This window comes from Camarhynchus parvulus, chromosome 6 (genome assembly GCF_901933205.1).
Source record: "Camarhynchus parvulus chromosome 6, STF_HiC, whole genome shotgun sequence".
Lineage (NCBI taxonomy): Eukaryota > Metazoa > Chordata > Aves > Passeriformes > Thraupidae > Camarhynchus > Camarhynchus parvulus.
In genome coordinates, this window is record NC_044576.1 from 23013368 (window position 1) to 23035208 (window position 21841).

Sequence of the window (21841 nt, forward strand, 5' to 3'; positions counted from 1 at the left end):
CTTTAAAAGTAACAGAAGATCTACTTAAATCCTTAGCAAAATGCAAAATTACGGATTTTCCCCTTCTCTATATGTTATTGTATTATTATTTTGCAAAAAACCTGCAGTTTGCAGGCATTTAGATATCTGTGATGCCCAGTTCTGAAATCACAGGTGCTCTTCTGTCCTTCTGCTTTGGTGCCAGAAAATTCCAGGATGTCTTTGGGTGGTTTAAATTACATTCCCCCTCCCTCATATCCATGACAGTTGCTGTGTACCTATTCTTGGTGAAGAGGCATGGATCTGGATCCAGCTGGATCTGTGTAATTCGCTAAAACTGCACCAAAGCAAAGTGAAAATGTGACCTATGAAAGTTTGAATCAGTAGCTCCTGTGACGTTCTTGGTTCTGTAACTTTGGGTGTGTCTTGGCACTTCTCTACACTTAGGTGTGCCATACCTTTAGTTTTTAAATGAGTCACTTCCCAGCCAGAGGATATTTCCCCTTCCCCTTGAATTTGCTGGCAATGTGAAGCACAGTTTTGGGGCAGCTCTTCCTGCAGTGCTACCCCCATGGGACCTGGCCCAAACCAAAAGGCAGTGGGAGAAGGTGGCTGTGTGTTTCTTGTGCCTGCAGAGTGATGCAGTGTCCTTGGTGCCATGCTGCATGGCTCAGGAGCTGCTCTGTAATGGCACTGTGTGAATCCAGAGAAACAAATGTGCAGTGTCAGAGCTCACGTGGCCCCGATCCTGCGCTTGTGCAGAGTCAAGGTCATTGCTCTGGTTGTGTTCCAGGGGTGTGTTTATCCCACAGCTTTGGGCACTGTGACAGTGCACACACCTGAGTGCTCTTGGGCTTGTACAGACCTGGCTGGGTGAAGGTGGTGTCACTAATTCAGAGAGTTAATGGGGTAGCTTTTTGTTCATCTTCCTCTGGCTTCTGCCACAGTATGAATTCAAAAGCTTGAGAAATCTGATGGCGCCATCGACCAGGCTGGGTTTGGAGCTGCTGGAATTGCAAACTACATGTGATATAAATGGCCTGAAGTAAAACAAGTCATTAAAATAGAATATTAATGAACTAAGATGCTGGTAACACAAGAGCCCTCTTAAATGTATATCCTAAACAGTGAACTAAAAGTAAACTATAACAGCTGATGATGATAATAATAATTTTTAAAAAAGAGTATATCCAGCCCCCAATTCCTTTCAGGACCCACAGTCTCAAGATGCTGCTCTTCTTTGCAGCTCATGCTCTTTGCTCTCAGCACAGTTGAGGTCCTTATGTAAGCATGCTGGCCTCAGCTAACCTTCTCCTAATGTCCAAACATGTTTCTCTTGTGCCTTCTAGTACTTTACCTTTGTCGGATTTAAAATCCCATGGTGTAGATGCCAAAATCTAGAAGTTCTCTGAATTAAACCCATTCTGTTCTAGGAATTGAGGGAGGCAGGATTAGAGGATGGATTAGATCAGTAGGATTTTTGGCTGCAGTGATACAGAACAAGGCTGTTGTTTCTGTTGGTGTTGTTTTGGTTACCTGAACATCAAAGTCATCCCAGTTCATCGTTGTTTTGGATTGACTCCTATTTTTGTTGCTCATAAACATATATCTCTTGATGCTTTTGTGTTCATTTAGTGGACTAACTCTTGGCTTGTGGTAGCAGCCTGTTGAACTGGAGGAGACTATGAGGAGGTGACAGTTTCTCTCCTGACCCTTTATAAAGGGCTCGAGAAATTGTCCCCCCTAGGGCAGGGAAGGCAGAGGAAGTTGGAGTGGGACAAGTCATAGCAATGCAAAGCTGCAGGAGGAGATGCTGAACAGGCCATGGCAGACAGGAGATTGCTGTGGATCCCAGGCTGAAGGGCACATCTCTCAAAGGATTCAGCATCCAACCAGCAGCCAGGCCCCACCGATGCCAGAATCCAGGGCCTCTTCTCTCCGTCTGTTGGCTGAGGTCTGGGGAAGACCTGGAGCTGGAGCTCAGCAAACCCAAGGTTTTGCACTCCCTCTGCTGGCAGCACTTCTGCCGGTGCCTGCTCTTTATCCCTGAAGGAATGCTGAAATCAGTGGGACAATCTTGAACAAACAGGGAAGTCATGAAATTAGTATGGGTCCTTTTTAGGGTGCTTGAACACTAAAAACATTCCTTGTTGATCATGCTGTGGAGGTGCGAGTCAGTAAGGAGATGCATTTCTTACACTTCTTTCCAAAAGGTCGTTACTTGCCTTGGGAAGTGGGGCATGGGGGAAATCACATCAGCAAAAGTCACACTTCAGTATGTTTTCAATCCAATGTGGAAGACTTGAACCATGACCAAGAATGACTTCAATATTCTGTTTGCTTGCCTTAAATTTTATCTGAACTCTTTTGTTCTATGTCAGTCCAAATAGTCCTAGGCCTCTCTCCAGATTCAGTATTTTCTCTTCTTATTGCCACATCTTCTCTCAGCTTTAGTTTGCTGCACTTCTGAAGTGGTTCCTTAATTTTGTTTTTAAACTTCCACCCTATTTCTCATCTCAAACCACCAGTGTCCTGGTGTCACAACCTGTTACTCAGGTTAGAGCCTCAGACAGGTGTCCAAAAATACTCTGGTTTTGGGAGAGATTTCTTTCTCAAGTATTTCTTGGGAGAGATTTCTTTCTACTTCTCTTCCTCTCCTACTTCAGATCCAGTGGATATTTCTCTAAGACAGAAAATGCTTCCAGTTCTGGGAAGCAGCTTGTATTTGTTCATTTACTAGGCTGAACTCAGGGTTCTGGCCAACACTGAGAGCTGGTGGTGTGCATTTTTCACCCTCGTGGACCCTGGTTATTGTTAACCCCAGCCACATGCAGCACAAATTCCCTGCTGCAAAAGCACTGCCTGACTGGGAAGCGCTGCCCTGCTGTTCATGGCAAGGGAATTGTTAGCAATGTTCAAGGAGTTTCTGAAACTTTTTCTCTCCACTTTTCAATTTCATTCATGATGCCTGCCTACGCCTTTTAATAGTTTTCCCTAAATATTCTCATATTTAATTCTTCCCTGAGATTTCTGCTTTGATAGCAGAGGTCTGAGTTGAAATTACCTTTTTTCCTTACACTCAAGCTATTTCTGGTTCCCAGCTTATTTCTTTTACTGGCATACCTATGGAGACTTCCCAGCTCCAGATCTGAGTTGGTTGCCAGGTTCAGTTCAGTTGCAGGTAAAGCTGCAGCTTTCTAGAGCTATGCTCTCACATTTAAAAGCAGCAGCAAAGTAAATTAAGTTTGTCAGTGTGTGTCTCACCAACGTCCTAGCAGAAGGAATTGAAGGGAATGAAGGCAGCAGCAGAGTTGGAGTGCCTACACCAACTGGTAGGCTGGTGTAGGTGGAAAATGTTAGCTCATCGCTTCTCTTCCATCTGCCACAGGGCACTGGAGAATTATTGAGTCCTTTCTAGGAGCTTTGTCCAGTCAAGTTTTCAAAGTTGCAAGCAACTGAGCTTCTGTCGTTTCCCTTGGGAAAGTATTCCTTGCAAATACAATTCACTGTCAGGAAGTCATTCTGAAACTCTCCCTGATTTTTGCTTTTTTTGGTGTCCTCCCACTAAATGGACTTTAACACAAAGAGTCTATTTAAAGTGCTACTTTTTTATTTTCCTGTGAAGGCTGCTGCGGTTTCTGGTTAATGTTTGTACGAGGCTGAGCTCTCTGGTTTAAAGGAGAATCACTGTATTCCCAGTGGTTGTGCTGATACTTTCACTCATTTCCTTTGAGGGTCTGGATGATTTTTATGTGGCTGTATTAAATGAATGCTAGTTATCAGATTCCCTTCCCAAATATATATTAAAAATTATATGTTTTGCTGCTGAAAAGAGCGCGATCTAAAAAGTCTTGTCTAAACCTAGATTATGTTTTTACAGAAGTTTTTGGTTTCTCTTGATTCTGCGAGTAGTGTTGTGTTATGAACCCAAAGACAGTGTGCACCAGTTTATGTGTGTGTGTTTGGAGAAAATACCAGTCTGATTGCCCCATTGAAAATAATCAAAGTGAAAAAGCAAACAGCATGAATGCAAATTTCTGCCAATAGAAGGGAGATTTAATGTCCTTGAACTGTGGTGCAGAAAAGAAATTTAGGAAAACACTTTTTACTTTGATATAATTACTTGCAAGCCAGGGCTACTTCAGGGGGAGTTAATTTTACTGGATAAATTATACAACGTGTTTTAAAATTGATTGTTTAGAATAATGTGTTGTTGAACCCGTGAATCTCAGTGACAGACCAGTGTTTACCTTTGTACAAATCAGTCAAAACAAAAACAGTCCCATAAGTTTAAACAGGGGGATTTTCCAGAAGCAGAGATTGTAAGTTAGCAAATTCAAGGGCAGCTAAACACCAAATGGGATTTTTCTCTATGTCATTGAAGGCATATTAAACAGGCTATGGCTTAATGTTCCAGGGCACTAACCCACAGCAAACAGACTCAGATTACTGGTTTTAACAAAAATGGACTAGCCTGATTCTTGTTTTACCACAAACTGACTCAACAAGAATCTTCTGTTTTATTAATGTCTACCACAGCTTTGATTTTTCTTTTTAATTTTTTTAAGGAAACCAGGGGCCTTTAGTAAGATCTGCTGGTTGCAGGGGGGAAAGAACACCTACAAATCTTTCCAGTTACTGAGTTCCTAAACCTCCTTTGGCAGAAATAGAGGCGTTTCAAGTTGCTTTCTCATAGTGTAAGCTTATACACATCACTGCAGGTTGTAGCTCACTGCTCAGAGCCCCTAAATTGCACCTTTGCTGTTGGATCATTCATTCCTGGGAACCTGTGTTTGCTCTAAAGCTATGGCAGCAGTATTTCTGAAGCATAGTGTGGCTGGTAGTAGCATTTTGTTATTACATTTGGTCACACACAAGGCCAGATTGTGGCATTCCAGATCAGTAAAACTTGCTGTCTTTATATATCCTTATGTACTGAAAGTTTTGCAGTTTTTTTAGAAATTCGGCAATGAGAATTCAGCAATGAAGTTTGGCTTGGGATTTCAGTCAGACCTTCCTTCAAAGTCTCTGTAAATCACTGGATAATTTAGGAAGGGGCTTCTGGAGGTCATCTGGTCCAACCCCCTCTTTGGAGTGGGCCACCTTTGAAGCTGGCTCAGGTCACTGAGTTTTAAATCCCTCCAAAGTTGGAGATTTCACTGCCCCTCTGGGCCCCTGTTCCAGTGTTTGACCACCCTTGTGAGGAACAAGTTTTCATTATTTAAAGAGAGTCTCTACGTTTGAAATTTGTGTTTATTGTCTCTTGTCCCATCAGTATCTAGCTCAAAGGACTCTAGTTTTGTGTTCTCTACTGTGAGGTACAGAAAGACTTTGAAGTCCTTTCTTTCAGCCTTTTCTCTGTGAGACTCCACCAATGCAGTGCCCTCTGCTTTTCCTTGTGCATCATGGGCTCCAGCCCAGCCCTTCTTAGGATCCATCCACCAAAACTGTTTCAGTTTCTTGATGTCTTTGTTGTTCTGGGGAACCCCAGACTGAATGCCAGAGCTGCAGCTGTGGTTTCACAGGTGTCAAATAGAGAGGAATAATCTGTTCCCTTGACCTGCCAGCTGCATGTGTGCTGATGTGAGCAGAGTTCCTTTCCATTGCTGCAGGGACACGCTGCTGACTCCTGCAGTGTGTGCACCCAGTGCCAGCACATGGGGTTGTTTTGTACCAGGTTTATGACTTGCATTTGCATTTATTGAACTCTACAATATGTCTGTCATTCTGTTTCTTTTGCATGTGTGTCTATGAGGAAGTTACATGTGAGAGTGGGGTGGGTACAGCTCCATCCAAATGGCAAAACTTTCCATGGAGTCAAGATCCTGTGAGTGACCAGAGCAGATCTTGAAGAGATGTTTTCATCTCTGGTTTGAACGGCATGACAGTATTCTCAAGGTCCTTGCTCTAGATATAAATGCCTCAGGATCAAAGGGAGAATTTTCCACCACTATGTATTTCTCAAGAAATCGTCATGGTACAGTAAGAGAATGAGTATTTCAGGCATTTCTTTCTTCCAGTTCTGTTCTGTGTGGTCACTAAATCACATGGTCTCCCAGGAGCTCATTCTAGGTTCACTTACTCATGCGGATTTAACTAAGCATCTTCATGTTTCCTAATTAGCTTAATAAATTAATCAGAAGTTCTACAGAGCAAAATCTAAGCTGAGCAGCAGGGTTTTAAGCAATGGGAAGAGACTGGATTTATGTTTGCCAAAACCACTTGGTGCTTTAGTTTCCTGTGAAGGTAACAGAGAGATCACAACTGGTGCCTCAGGTCTTGTACAGGTATCAGCCCCATGCAGGCCTTTGGTGGTGTCACTGACTGTCACTATACAGGGGGAAACCGAGGCAGAAAGCAAACACTGCCTGCCTGTGCCCACAGAGGAGCTGTGGGTCACACATCATTTCTGCCTTTATTGTCAGAACTGGCAGTTTTGCAGAGCTGCCCACTTGTTAAATCTCATTGTATCAACACTTAAAGCAAGGGATTAAAGAAGCATTAATGTCATCTATGAAGTGTGGTTAGAGACTGTGGCCACAAAATCAGTGAAGTACAGAACTTTCCATACACCTGTTCTCTCTGTGTAATTTATATTCTGCTCTCAAAGCCCTAGGAATATTATATGCAGTCCAGATTTTCGTACCTGCTGGATGTTTACTTTATTCAGCTCCTTACTGGGTATGTACTGTAAGTCTTTATCAATGGAAAATAGAAGCAGAAACTGCTCTTTTTCAACTGAATAAAATAATATGACAATTTTCAGTGGCCTGATAAAGTCTTTGAATAAAGCTGTAGCCAATTTCTGTTTCAAACACTCAGAGGAGTCATTATTTTACTCACAGGCCACTTTTACAGTTGAGCACATGCTGTGTTGTGCTCTTTTACTATGTATAAAGAGGTCTTTGCGCTCCTAGCTTTTCCTTTAGCCTTTTATGTCTTGATTACTTCCATACGTGCAGGGTATTTGCAGTCTTCTGTGGTGAGAGGGCAGCCAGTCTGGGAATGCATCTTCATAACGTCTCCGTCACCACCTCTGATGTGTGTTCCGCTGTCTGGTGATTTCTTGCAAATTATTGGATCTGGGTCAAAATTATCTTGCAAAGACATAAGAGATGTAATTTTCGGATGTGGTCTGTCTCATCAAATAATTTCATGAGCATTGGAGCCAATACAAAGGAAGGAGAAAACTTGGGAGAAAAAGGCAGCCTTTTAGGGGCAGCTTATTAGATTGGCTTAAATTCATCTGACCCCAGCTAAGTGTTGGGTTGATGAAAGCCTGGAACAGGAAAACTTGACAATCAGGAGGGAAGAAAGGTTAGTGTCACCGTGTGTGTGGATAATCTATCTCTTCTCAGCAGATAAATTCTCTGTAACATGTAGGTTATTTAATAATAAGGGTAGAACTGAATATCAATGCTACCCACCAAAATCCAATGATGATAACAAGTTTCAATGGTCTTGATACTTTGGGTGATTAGTAAAAAACCATTAAAATTGGAGATTATGGCTGGGCCAGAAAAAAGGTGTTTCTAGCCTTCTTTTTATCACAGAAAATGCAAAGTGCCTGATACCTCTCCATAACTCCTGTCTTACCAGCTCACTTTGCTTAAGAGAGCAGCAGCTGGTACAGGTTTTGGTCACTCATCTCACATTAGGTGTTGTTGCTATGATCAGAGTCCTGCAGCTGCTCAAGTGGGGAGAACATAACATGTTTTAGTGATGCTGAATTCTTGGTGGGATCCACTCTGGTAGGAAGGGCATGCAACTTGTTTTGTGGGTGAAACTTGTGCACAACTTCCTATTGTATTCCAACCCCTCAGGTCCTTCTCTCATCCCATTTACATAAATCTCTGACGTTACTTGTAGATATGTTCAGGACTCCATTGTTAGAAAGACTGTTCTTTTCAAAATTTCAAATTTCATCATCTAGTTCAGCATTATCATAGGCAATGCAGGAGTGGAGGAAAAGGCTGATGATTTTGATCAAAGCTGAACATGAGTTGATAGCATTGTATTTCGGTGTTCTTGTTTGGCTGATTTACTTGGTTTGGTTTTTTTAATTTAACCCACTTGAACAGATCTTACCACTTACTAATATGTGAGAACAGATATCCTGAGGAATTAACATCTGAATGAGCGTGTGCTGATGAGCTGCTATGGTCTGTGATAGAAATGGCTCTTGAAGGAGCCTGTCTTTTGACTTGAAAGCAAATATACTAATATAGCATGAGCAGGCACTAGGAAATAAATTAGAGCATTTGTTTTGTCTGTGCAATTTTTTTTCTTTTGATGCTGCAGTTCTTATTTAACATCGTTATGTTGAAAGAATATAATTGAAGTAATATATTACAGGCAAATTGCAGTAATAATAGTGCTCAAATCTTTCATGTTTTTATGAAGTCACTTTAATGCTGTTCATTGACCAGGAGAAAGAGCTGGAAGTCTTGCCAGGAATGCAGAGAAATAAAACCCATAAAACCTGGCACGGTGAAAGACTTACAGTACAATATGAATGTTGATACTTTAAAAATCACAAATCATCTTTCTATTAATTTGCTGTAGAATAAGGTCTCCTCAAGATAAGACTCAGTAGTGCTGTGTAGTTGGTATTTAAAGTATGTCCATCTGCATCTAAACGAGTAGCTCCAAGACAATCAGATTATGCAGTAGTTACTTTGGTGAGAATATCGCCTAAGTGGAATGGAAACTTCATTTTGAGTCTAATATTAGACCCTGCTTTGGAAAATTCCTTTTAAATGATCACAAGCTGGGAATAGCAAAAGAATTTAACTTTCGACAGACAGAGCATTCACCAAGAATTTGTTTTTAACTGCTTATGTTGGGTCCCTGGGAAAGCAGATGTGAAAAACTTACCAAAGTGAATTGACTTGACCTGATGCAATGTTTATATCAGTAGTTGATAAGTTTTCCTCCCTCGTCTAATTTGTTCGGGATATTTTCATTCTTTAAGCATGAGTAAGTCTGGGCTGGAATAGTTTGAATGCTTGTTAGTCTAATAATCTGAATCTTAAAACAGGCAGACAATATTGCCTATAAAGGGGTCTAAGCAAAGTTGAACTATTTTGGTTGTCTTCCACAATTGGGGGTAAGGATAATTTTTGAGACCAGCCAAGAAGAGTGTGAGACACTGTTTCTTACCTCCTGATAGTTCAGAAGGCACATTGATGCCTGTGTACTTGTACTCCAGAATGCCACTTACATTTGGCGGACCCTTTGAATGAATGCTATTATTTATGCAGCTTTACAAAGGACTGGTTTTCAATGGCAGCTGGAGAAACTGGCAACCAGAGCTATCAAGGCCAGTTTGAAGGGTCATGATGATGACATTCTTACCATCATCATTGCTATGGCAGAAGGGGCTTTAAGAATTCACTGTGAATGATGTCCAGCTCGGGAATCTTTAGGACTACTGTTAAATCTCTTCTTTGATGTTCTCTTTGTTGATCAGACAGTTGCTTTGAATATTTTAATTAATTAAATCCTAAATAACATATCATCACCCCATATGGGGAATATATAAATAAATTATTTTTGAGGAAGAGAGGGGAAAAAGAGGAGCTGATGGATGGGGCTGACTTCTCCCTAGCTCTATCCTGTTCCTGTGCTTCTGTGGTTTGGTCATTGCTGCTATTTTTTCCAGGCTTGAGGAAAACATCCATGGGATCTCACTGCAGAGGAAGGCTCCAGCCTGGCCTTCCTCTGCCAATGCATGAGACAAGAAGCAGAACAACAAGATAATATGATTAATTCAATGCCAGGGTGACAGTTTTCCTGGGAAAGACATTAGGAGAAGAACACTAATCTCTTTAGCTCTCCTTTAGGGCATAATGTTGATTTATGTGATGCAGGAATGTGTATCTCAGGCAGAAATCAGATTATGATTTTAAGCATCTGTTAAACTTTGCCGCTTTTTTAATAAAGCCTGACACCAACCTTTCTGTCTTTTTATTTATACCTGTATGTCTCTAGTTCTGTTATAATTTCTGATCATTCAGAAGTTTCTAAAATGTCTAAATTGCTGATCTGTCTCATTGCAGGCAAGTCTCACCTGGCTATAGTGCAAAGAGTAAACAATGAAGGAGAAGGGGACCCTTTTTATGAAGTCCTGGGAATTGTCACTTTAGAAGATGTGATTGAAGAGATCATCAAGTCTGAAATTCTGGATGAAACAGATCTATACAGTGAGTAGAAATATTTGTGATTTGTTTATAGATGAGAAGAAAGACTCCATCCAGTAGCAATTGTATTTATAGCTGTGTTTTGAGAGATGTTGTGTTGTTAATTTTAAAATCTCAGTAGTCAAATTGTTGAGGAAGTTTCCTTAACAAAATGATTGATCTGCAGATCTCTCAGATGGTCAAAGTAATTTTTGGTTTTGCAGCATGGGAGCCTCACTCTTTTAGGCTGTGTTAATTCAGAAGCAGGATATAAAAACTAAAGCAGGACAGAAACTAAAGTTTCTTTATTTGATCCTTTTACCAGGAAGGTTTACATCTGCAACAATGATCTCCCACATTTTCCCCCATTGTCAGTCTGCCTCAAGGGCCTGTAGTCCATGTACCACCATAGTTCAGCAAGAGGCAGGCAAATACCATGCCTCAAGGAAGAGGAATGGAGTCTCTTTAGAATATCTGTCACTCATTGAGAGATCTTGAGAATGGAAAGTCTTCCTCAGGGCTGAAAACCAGCCTGTCCTAAACCAGCCTTCTCTTTTCATCACTCAGCACAGCTCCTTCCTTCTTTGTGCTAATGTCTGTTGAGGGAGATGATGCTGCAGGTCAGCCATTACCTGGAACTTAAGAGATCTGGACCCTTTTCTTTCCCAGATTAAAACTTGGCCAGTTAGCTAAAGTGTCTGCTTCTCCCCCCATCTGCACAATCTGACCTGTGCATACAGGACTTTCTTTCAGTCATTCTTCATCTGTTTTATCTGGGCTTTGATCACTTGTTGGCAGATGCTGTTTTTCACTATGTGTTTTCGTGCAGCACAAGGATGTCTCCAGATTCTATTATAGTAGAAATAATAATTTTAAGTATCTTTAACACTGTTCAGCTGTCCTTTGCTTTTTTTTCTCTTTCCTCATGGAAGGAATGTTTCTACAGCATTTGTTCAGGCCAACCCAAGCATCTTCTATCCTCCCTCCAAGCCAAATGCCCAATGAGCATTTTATACGGTGGGATAGACTTGTTTTTGCCTGAAATGCTTTCTGTACCTAGTGGATATTTTATCAGTATTTATGTACCCAAATGATCATGTAAATCACAGTTGTGTTTCACTGTGTGCTGAACAGTCTAATTACTGTGTAAATCACAGAAATCCAGTTATATTGATTTCTTTCCATACCTTCACAAGTGAATTGTTGGGCTAATCAGTTGCAACGTAATGCTTTTGCAGGCTGAATTCAAACTTCATTTTATACTCCAAAAAGATCCTATCTTTATCTACCTTTGAGATATTTACATGCACGTTTGAGGGAATACACTGCTTATGCTTTCAATTTCCCCCTCTGCCTTGTTTGTTAAAAGAAAACACATAGATCATGCTGTGTTGTTCTGCAGGACAAAAAAAGCTTTGCCCATTAATAGGATGTTAGAGGGCAAGGAAATGAGAATTTAATTTTAATTGTCCTACCTGGAGGCTTCCTATATTAACAAAACAGAGCTGATGAACATTGAGTTCACTTGAAACTCTCATTCCTGGGATAATTTTTTACTATCAAAAATTCCTCATTCTGAACAGGAAGAAAACTTCCTAGGCTTCCTGGAGGATGCAGGAAATTTTAGAGGGTGACTCCTGCTAAGTACCATGAAGAACTTCTAATTTCTTTATGAAGCACTGGAGATCATTCCACTGTTAGACTGAAGGATACTATAGCAGTAAGGGAGAGAGCAGAAATCCCAAGAAGCTGTGAGGATTTGGACTTGGGCAGCCAACATCCAGTTGGTTTGGTGATGAGAACATGTATGAGAACATGAGTTTACTGAAAGTACTTTATTGTCCATTATATGTTAAGGGAGGTTATTTTTGGTGTTGATATCACAATGTCACTGTCAGTAACCCCACCTCTGATTCTGTTCATTATTATGGCAGTCTGGCTTGCTCAGCTCACAAGAAGTCAGCTTGAAACCCTTGGACTGATTTGCTCTGTACTAGGTGTTTACTTTAAAAAAGAGCGTTTGAAAAATTCTGGCAGCATTGTTACACTTTGTTCTGAAGTTTTAAAATTGTTTTGTTTTGCTTTGATGGAAACTTGAAATTTGATAAAATGGCTGACCTTGGTGTTGGAGCTGTGCCTTTCTGTTGTTTCCATGAAAAAACATTTGAACTGTGTTAAGGTGGAAGCAGTAGTATGTTACAGTTTCTGCTGAAAGCTGCTCTCACTGCTGAACTCCACAGCTGAATTTCTGCAGGGGTCCAAGTAAATGTGTGGTATGTCTTCATGTGGTTCTGTTGTGCTGTGGCTTGCAGAGATGCTGGGAGCAGGAAAAGTTATTAAATATGTCTGACCCCTCAAGATCTGGGTAGACTGAGTACTTCTGAGAATGAAACTTTGTACTGGGGATGCTGAAAGGGTGGAGAGATGATGTTTCTGTCATGGCACATTTCAGCCCATGTCGTGATGAAGAGCTGCCAGTGTGTTTGGCTCTTAGTACTGGAAAGTTGTAGCATTTTTTCATGGTTGGCACACTACAGGAATCTGTCCTGTGCTGCCATGGCTCTAGCCATGGTGGGAGAGCATTTCTCAACTTTCTCAGAGGCCCAAGGGAGAAAGCTGTATGTTCTGTGTTAGGCTGCACAGACTGCTTGTTCATGTTATGCATCAGGCATCAATGTTTAGGATTATTACAAGAGATACCACAAGCTAAATTTCATTTTGACCACTCATCCTCTGGAGTTCTCTACCTCAGCCCAGAGTTCATGGTCAGGCTTGTTGCCTATGAAGGTGAAGTCTAAATATTTCCAGAACCTACTGAAGACGTTTGCAGTATTTGTTGATTTCTCACCAGAAGTTGTAGTGAGAGTATCCCTTGTGCATCTCATTGTTCATGTTGCAGAACCAAACAGCAGCTCAGCACTCGGTGAGCAGAGATCACTTCAGCACACCAAGATAACTTCAGTGCCCGCATCTCCATCTCACTTACCAGAGAAAGGACAGACAGGAAATACCTGGTTCAGATTCAATTACATTGGTCACAATCCAGTCCTTGATTCTTCTGTCTTAAAAGAAGCTCAAAAGTTGTTTGGATAGCAAAGAACAATTAAGACCATCCCTTGCAAAAATAAGCCAAGATAATGCTAGTGCCAATAATGCTTAAGCCATGTGGCTCTGCTATTACCATATAACGCTTTTCTTGAGGGAAGGTTTTTGGATAAGCTGCCAAGGAAAAAAAATAAGGGGAGTTGCAATTGCCCATCATTTGAGTTAGAGCCTGGGTCTCTTACCTTGATGACCATTATGGACAGAAAGATTTAAGGCATCTTCCCAACGTGTGATTTTGGTCTTGTTTTCAGGTACCAGTAGTGCAGTATAAAGCCTGCAGTGTTACAGCTCTTTCAAAGGAAAAGCACAGAGATGTTTCCCTGTCCCAGGGCAAACACTTGTACTTGTGATTTTTGCCTCCCTGAAGAGAGCAATGATGGAGCTCCTTGTGAGAAAACACCTCAGATACAGTGCTTTAAAAATAACATTCTCTGGGCCTTTCAGAAAAAAACAGTTTCTATTTTTCTTATCTCTTACAAGAGGTAGGACCTAGTGAGAGCTTCTAGGCAACTTTTTTCTCTATTAATTTTCCATTGCTTTGGTATGCATCTTTCCTTTAACTGCAAGTACAGATAAGGTTTGTCTCAAACTATATTCCTAAGGCAGGGATTGTTTTTAGTCTGTAGCCACTCCCTTCAGTGGTTTCTATTCCTGCTTTTGGAAGAGAAACTGCAGTCCCTGATGTAGTCCAAGTCTTGTGTAAAGTATTACTAGGGTAAGAGGCTTCTGCTTTCAAAGAAGAAAAAGGACATGGGTCATCATTGTTCTCCATATGCCTGGGAACTTTCTAAGGAATGTATATGTAAAAAACAGCTATCCCAGCTATGCTTATCAAACAACACCTTTTGATGTTCAGTAGTACTGAGCTGGACTTCTCCCCACCAGAAGTGTAACATGCAGAGCTGCTCTGCAGTCAGGTATTTGCAAGCAGAGACATTCCCCTGACCAGGGTGACAGAGATGTGACAGAGGCTGGGGTGCCTGGCTGTGCAGGACAGGGCCCCATGGTTGCACAGCTTCTGATGGTCTGTGCCTTGGGCTGTGTGATGGTGAGCTGGGCTTTGCAGAGGGCTCTGCCTGCGCCTCGTGCTCCACGTGGCAACTCTGGCTGACCACGGCCGGCGCGGTTCGTGTTGGACCCCGTTCTAACAGAAATCGCTTCCTTCCTTTCTTCTCCCACCCTCCCTTCCCCAGCTGATAACAAGACGAAAAAGAAAGTAGCTCATCGGGACAGGAAGCAGGACTTCTCTGCCTTCAAGCAGACAGACAGCGAGATGAAGGTTAAAATATCACCGCAGCTCCTCCTGGCAATGCACCGGTTCCTGGCCACAGGCAAGTGCAGGTTATCTCCTTCTGCGATCGTGCCAGAGCCTGAGGCAGTTTGTCAGCAAAGGCCGGTGAGGTGGGTGGGACAGGACAGGCGGGAAGGGAGGCTGGATTGTGGGGTGACAAATAATGCCACTGTTGTGTTTTTCTTTTTAAATTCTCTCCTCTCCTGTGTTCAGTGTCGGCATGAACCCTCTGAGACATATACCAGGGGTGGACCAGTAACTTTAAATTGGTCTGAAAGGTAAGGATGAATGCCAAGTGCCGCACTGCATGTCTAGAGTCCGTCAGATTAACGACTAGCAAGTACACCCCATTAGGAAGAGCTCAGGGAACAAAGCAAAGAGGACTCGATACCACTGGCCAGCTGGCTGTAATTGCACTCTGGTGCCTTCTCCAGAAAGAGATGCTGGACTTGTTGCAGGAAGGTCTAAACCTGTTCCATGAGACTTTATGACTCCAAGTGAAAAACTCTCCTGACACATTTAATGCAGACTGCACAGGTGGTTGAACTGTACTCTTTAAAATGGATTTCTGTCTGGCTTGTGTGACCTCCGTTGATGACTTCAGAGGTTTCAGAGGACAGTTGCCTCCATCCCAGAACACCTTGATGTTTTAGCCCTTGGGTGGGCAGTCTGGCAGAGAGACCAGGGCTTTGAATGGTTTCTTGCGGCTGGTATTGCCTTTCGTCGTAAACTTGGTCCTTTCACCTCAGAGATGAGGCCTTTAAACAGGAGAGCTTGTGGAAAAATGCCTTCCTATTGCTTGTGCTGTCTCTCTTTGACATATAAAGACGTGCCACACGCAGGCCTTTCAGACGGTCATCTTTGCTGCCATGTTCAACATACGTTCATGGGTGGAAAATTATAAAGTTGCTTTGTCTGAAGTTTGCCAGCTCCACTTGGAAGTTAGTACTTCCCCTCCTCTAAGATGCAGTAACTGCCTGCCTAGATGCTCCTAGTCTGTCTTCATGCTTTATTTTGCCTGTGACTTGAAAGAAACATGTACACGATCGGTTATCACATCTCAGCTAAGGGGCAGTAATTCCGTAGACGGCTCGGACTCCTACGGCTCATGTGCACATGAGCGTGTCCTTGGTGAAAGGAAGCAGTTCAACAGGAAGATGTGGATTTAACAGCAAGCAAGGCGTGGTTCATGTAGTGTACAAGACTCGGTGGAGTTCCATAAGCACCTGCTCAACAGACATAGTCTTACAGTGCTGCTTCTCTACTTGTTTTGTGGATGGAAGGATTGTGTGTAGCTTAAATACAGGTCTGTCAGTGAAGCTACTGCTAAAAAAGATGAAAGCTACCGTTCTGGTTTCTCTGTTCTAAATTGAGAATAGTATCTTTTGCAGATGATGGGTTGTCAATGGTCCTGTTCTGAAATGAGGTGTTGGGAAAGTTGATCAATTTGCATGTGTAATTCTTGTCGTCCCTGGCTTACCTCTCCCACAAGGATGAGCTTTTCTGCTTCAAACAGCTCCCGCTGGAAACACTGAAGATCAAGTGGATAGGGATTGTGTTCTGTGTGTCAGACATTAATCCCACATGGCTTGAACTGATCTGCACTTTCTCACTTTGAGTAACTTTTCCCATTTGAACCATGGCAGCTCCAGTTGTGTCTTATTTGTGTAGAGCATCTCTCTAGAGCAACATTATAGGCCCCAAGCAGTAATTAATTAATTAATTAATTTCATTTTAATAAAGTGCAGTGACTTCAATAAAAATGTAAGTGACTTCAATAGCTTTTAGGGAAGGAAAAAAACAAATACAGAGGTTCTCTGTGCCCCAACTTTAAAGCTTTTCCATTTATACAACTCCGTGACTCAGAACTCTCAAGAGGGGAAGACCATCTTTTTCTTTTCCCTTTCAGATGAAGACATGATTTTTGGTTGTTTTGAAAAATGCTTCAGTAATGGAAGTTGGGGTGTTACTGTGTTTTTTCCCCTCCCTTTACAAATCTAACAGTCTCAAAAGACAGGAAACCTGCAGTTCCATAATGGACCTCTCTGCATCTGTGTGTCTTTTATAGGCAAATGCTTATTAACGACTATTACTAACTTCTTGCCAGGCATATGAGGTGTAATGCCAAGCTGTATCTTGTGTTATAGAAGTAGAAGCATTTGGTCCATCCCAGATGTCAGAGAAGATCCTTCTCAGGCTGCTAAAACATCCCAATGTGATCCAGGAGCTGAAATACGATGAGAAGAACAAGAAAGCCCCAGAACACTACCTCTACCAGCGAAACAAGCCCGTCGACTACTTTGTTCTCATTTTACAGGTCAGACATGTGGTTGTGTAGATATGTGCAAAACCTTTTATCTCCTCATGTATCCCCCTCTATACATCTTCCAGGTGTTGAAATTTGTCTTCTTTCAAACATGGTAGGGGAACCATGGCTCCTGGGAACTGCTCCTGCCTCCTTTATGACCTTGCCAGCCTTGAAGAGCTCACTCAGCTGCTTTCACCCTCAGTTAAAGCAGTTATGAAGGATAGAAAGCACTTCCCACTTTGTCATCTGCCAAAAGTTACTAAAGTTTTCACTATCCCAAGGATAGACGGTGCAAAGGGATCCCCACTGCCATTGCTTGGAAAATAGGGGTGCAGAAAATGCCACGTCATAGGAATTTTGCCAGCATGCTTTATCTGCTGTACCTTTCCCTTTTGCAAAAGGAGGCATGGGGGGGTTGATGGTTTAGAGAAATGACATTTTTCTGTGCAGTTTTGAGGTCTGTACCTGAGGTGTAGTGAGAAGCACAAGTGTCAGTGGGGGCCTTGTGCCATCTGAACTGATGTCACCTCCTGCTACAGCCCAGGAGACCCTGGGAACCCTGCCATCCACACCTTTATCCTGCCCTGAGATCCCTGCACTTGTGTAGATTTAAGATTGGAGCCCTGGGTGGTGTGGGAGGAATGTTTTCTGTGTGTTCTGTGCAGGATTGCTTCCAGTGCTGGTATCTCCCAGGTTTTGTTACTAGTCAGGAATGGTTGAATGTTTTAGGTAAAGCTTTACACAGAAATTTAGTTTCTATCTAGCACAATTTAAACAGTAATAGTCCTTTCAGAGAGATTTTGCTGGAAAGGCTCTTCTCTGTCCTGCACAACTGAAAATCAGTTTTGGTTCTAAAAGCACAGGCATTGTAGCTGAAATGTTAGCATGGGGTTTGAAATCCTAACATGGCCTTTAAAATAGAAAAGGGGAGTGCAGAAGTTTAAACACTCTGTGATAAACAGCTATGAGAGCACTAGGATATTATATTGTGGATGCACCATAATTCTGATATTAAAAAAATTCTTCTTCAAGAGTTTGAGGAGCCACTGGTAGCTCTTTAACTGCTCTTTCTTACATGCTGAATTGCTACAATCTGAAATATTCCAAAGGGAAGATAATCCCCCTGATGTAATGCTGCAAAGATGTAAATGGAGGACATGGGAATACAAAAGAACAATCAGTTCTTCCTGTGCTATTTTGCAATCAATAAATATTTAGCAAACACAACATGCCAGGTCTATAATGCATTTGGAAAAGTGAGTGTTGCAGTAAATACATACTACAAAAATGGCAACGAGGTTGGTTCTGCCAGGATCAAGAGGGGATAAATACTCTGCTTTTGTTATTTAAATGGAGTTGGACTTATTCTCTCACACTGAGGGACCAAGAAGGCCTTCACAGTAAATGCATGCCAGTAAACAATTAAATGTATATTCTTCTTGTGTGTACTCAGTCTTTGCCTGGGTGACAAAATTGTACCTTTTGGAAGGCTTATAATGAAGAAATAAGCTACTTTTGTTTCATAGAGTGAAATTGGTTTTAAAAGGGATTTATATGAAGCTGTTGCTTGTGGTAGCAGGAAAGTGGATTTCTGAGGGCACTCTATTCCTGCTAGGCAGATTTTGTGTTTTCTCTCATCTGGTACAGTTAGATAAACTGACTTGGTATTGAGGCTCATGCAGGTTGAGATCGTTATCACCTTTCTCTGCCCTTGTCCAGCATTGTAAATTTAAAGGCATGATTATTTATTTTAAGAGGGCCTTAATGAAATAAACACTTAGAAATTAATTCTACTTTTTGGCATAATTTTCACCCAATTGTGTTCGGATGATGTTCAGTCTTAGTACACCTGGGATGCACAGTCTGTCTCCCCCTCCCATCCTAGCCAGAGGAAAGGCATTGTAGGTAATTATGTTGTTTTCCTGAAATTCCAAATTTTGTGTAGCTCAGCCTGAAAGCTGGATGAGATCTCTTCTGTCTGCAGTGGTGTGCTGCGAGTCTCAGTGCAGTAAGGATGGGTGAACATGAAAAACAGGCCCCACTGAAAAGACAATTATTTTTGGCTACTTGTATACCAGAGTGACTGGGATGTTTTACAGCTGTTTGATGTGGTGGGTTCTGTTCTGCAGTCCTGTGTAGGACATAATGTTATACATTTGGTTGAGCCCACATCAGAAACAGGTGTACTTGCATGGTAGTGTAGTTTTATACAGCTTGGAAAACACTGAGGGTCTTTTGTAGGCAACACTCTACAAAAGAGCAGGATCTTAAGGGTGCTGGAATCTGTAAAACTGCTAGAAATCAAGACCAAAGTAGCCCCAAGGCTGCTCCTTCAGCAAGAAGGGCTTTATTTCTGTGGGAATCTCATCAGTGTAGGCAGCCAGCCTTCTCACACATTATCTCCCATCTCCCTTCCTGTGTTTGCCTTAGAGGGAATTCTGTGTGGATGTGAGCTGTGCCCCAGAATGTCTAGGTGCTTCAAGATCCCAGATGATTGTGCTCCATTTAAGCTTGTTGTGCTACTGGGGGAGTATTTTTTCACTTTGCAGTAAAGGAAAACAGCCTGGCAACGTGGAGCAGAGCCATAGTACCTGCCAAAGCTGGGAGGTGATCCTGATCCTGCTACTCTGAGACTTCTACTGGCCACAAGGCATCAAAGACCAGGGTAGCTCAGGGTACAAATGCCTGTTGCCCTTCAGGGTCTGTCCACTGTTACAAACTGCAGGGACCATGACACTGCTTAGGGGTGTCAGGCTAAACTACCTTTCAGGGCTCAGGTCTGATCTTGTGCTTGAGATCTGGGGTCTCTTTTAATTGCAGCTCTCTCTCCTTTTCCTTAACAGGGGAAAGTGGAAGTGGAGGCTGGGAAAGAGGGGATGAAGTTTGAAGCTGGTGCTTTTTCCTACTATGGGGTGATGGCCCTCACAGCATCACCAGGTATGTGCTCTTCTCTTCTGCTTCTGGAACAGTCTGAGCTCCTGCACAGTCCTGCCCTGCTGTGTCTGAGGGACTGATGGGATTGGCATGTCCTTGCCAGCACAGCCTGCCTCAGTGTCCCTGGGAGGACTGGCCAGTGGTGACACTGGCACTGAGTCCAGGACCCCGCAGCTGGCAGTGGTTTGCCAGCTCCCAGAGGATGTGAGTGTTGAATTTAGCAAGGGATGTGCTGGTACCGGTGGAAAGCTTTGTCGTTTTGCTCGCGGCAGGGTAACAGGGAGTGAATTAACAGGAATAAATAATTAGTGGCAGAGGGACATCTAGTGGTGTGAGGAGCAACCACCCGGTTAGCTTGGGGATGGTTCTCTTCACCAGTCTCTTGCCTAAAGCTGTCTGGAGAGAAAGGATGGAGCAGTGCCAGAAAAGCAATTGCTCCTGTCAGCTTGTGTGGAAATGTACCTGAGAAATCAGTGAGGGGGAAGAGGTGGTGTCTGAGGGTGAGTGTGAGCCACCTACAAGCACACAAGTGGTAGCCTCATGAGCCACCACCTCGCTGGCACAGGCTGGGGAATTCTCATATTCTCACCATTTATTTCAGCTATATTTCAGCATTTGGTGATGTGTTTTATTGCCAGCAGTGTCACCACGTAGGTCTTGCCCTCAGCTGGAAATGTACAGCCCTGCTGGGTGAGCTGGGGCACTGGAGCTGGTGTTGGCCTTCTGCTGACACAGAGCCACTCGTTCAGCTCCAGGGAGAGATGTTTCTCGTGCTGAAATTGTGTCCTGTCACAGCAGGGTTTACATTCCACTTGAGAGGCAGCTTGTTTTAATTGTACACTCAGGAGTGCTCCTTTACATGTGTGTACCTGTGTGTATGTACACTGTCAAATTGTGGTGGAATGGAAATGCTTTTGTGAGTTATGAGTGTAACCTTGTTAGACTCTACAATCAGCAGCAGTTCTCTGGACCTCTATGAGCTCACTTTTACAGACAAGGCTAATTCCTTAATTATGTGCACTTTAATTTAGTCAGTAGCTTATACTTTTTGAGATTTGAGAGATTTTAAAGCATGGAGAGCACTGGTTGGATTTTATCTCAGTAATAGCAGCCATGTTCATGAAGAATTGTGAGACATGTACAACTGCATCATACCCTTAGCTTTGGCAATAGAGCCAGGCATGGAGCCTGGGTGTCAGACATGGTCACTTCTACCAGGCTTACACTTGGAAATCACCTGTGGCATCTCTGTTTTGCCAGTGTTGTTCAGTTTGAATCTTTTCATGTGTTCTTGGGTTTTGGGTTGTTTTTTGTTATGTTCTTAATCCTCCCCCCAACCATTCCAGTTGCCCCAAGTCCTATCAGGTGAAATGGTCTCCTCTTTAAATGCCCTGAAATCCATCTTTAATTTCACCATGTGGCACTTAGGAATATGCACTATTGTAAAGTAATCTTGGCCAGTCTTGAAATTACCTTCAACTGGTTGGCTTTGTTATTTTTTTTTTTTTTTACCTGTAGCAAATCCCTCATTTTGTTGGCTTTGCTTCCAGGTTCAGGGAATTTGTTATATGATGTCTCATGGCATCCTGAGATTTCTGTTGAGATCAGCTTATAAAAATAAGTTCCTGTTGCTCTGTGTAGACAGGAAAGCTCAGGGAAAGTATAAGTTATTGTGGAATGAAAGAAAACTCCTCTTCTGTAGGTCCTAAGTAAATTACACATGCTTGCTCTCCTCACCTGGAAGATGAAGCCACTAACAGTGGAGTAAAACACTAAAACCAAACAACAAAAAACCAAAATAACCCCACAAACAAAACCACAGAAAATAAACAAACAAAAAAGCTAAGAAAAGAGTGAAGCTTTTTTCTTTAACTGCAGTTGGGGAGGGATTTGCAGTAATGGTGAGCAATACAATACCCATCCCAACGGGGATGAACTTGGAGAATCACAGCCTTACATTATATTTTACTGGAAACTTGAAGAACTATGAAGTATCTTTTGGTTTTATTTTTGTTATTTGACTCCCATAAGGAAGAGCACCCC

At 42.3% G+C, this 21841-nt stretch overlaps 1 protein-coding gene across 1 annotated transcript in view; it reads left to right on the top strand.

Annotated features, from left to right (window-relative positions):
- The window catches only part of CNNM2 (cyclin and CBS domain divalent metal cation transport mediator 2), a 117415-nt gene that overhangs the window by 81202 nt on the left and 14372 nt on the right, over nucleotides 1–21841 (top strand). Inside the window, 4 exon segments of the mRNA XM_030951332.1 lie at nucleotides 10041–10184; nucleotides 14459–14596; nucleotides 16704–16873; nucleotides 19708–19801. Of these exon segments, the coding sequence (XP_030807192.1) occupies nucleotides 10041–10184; nucleotides 14459–14596; nucleotides 16704–16873; nucleotides 19708–19801 (546 nt within the window).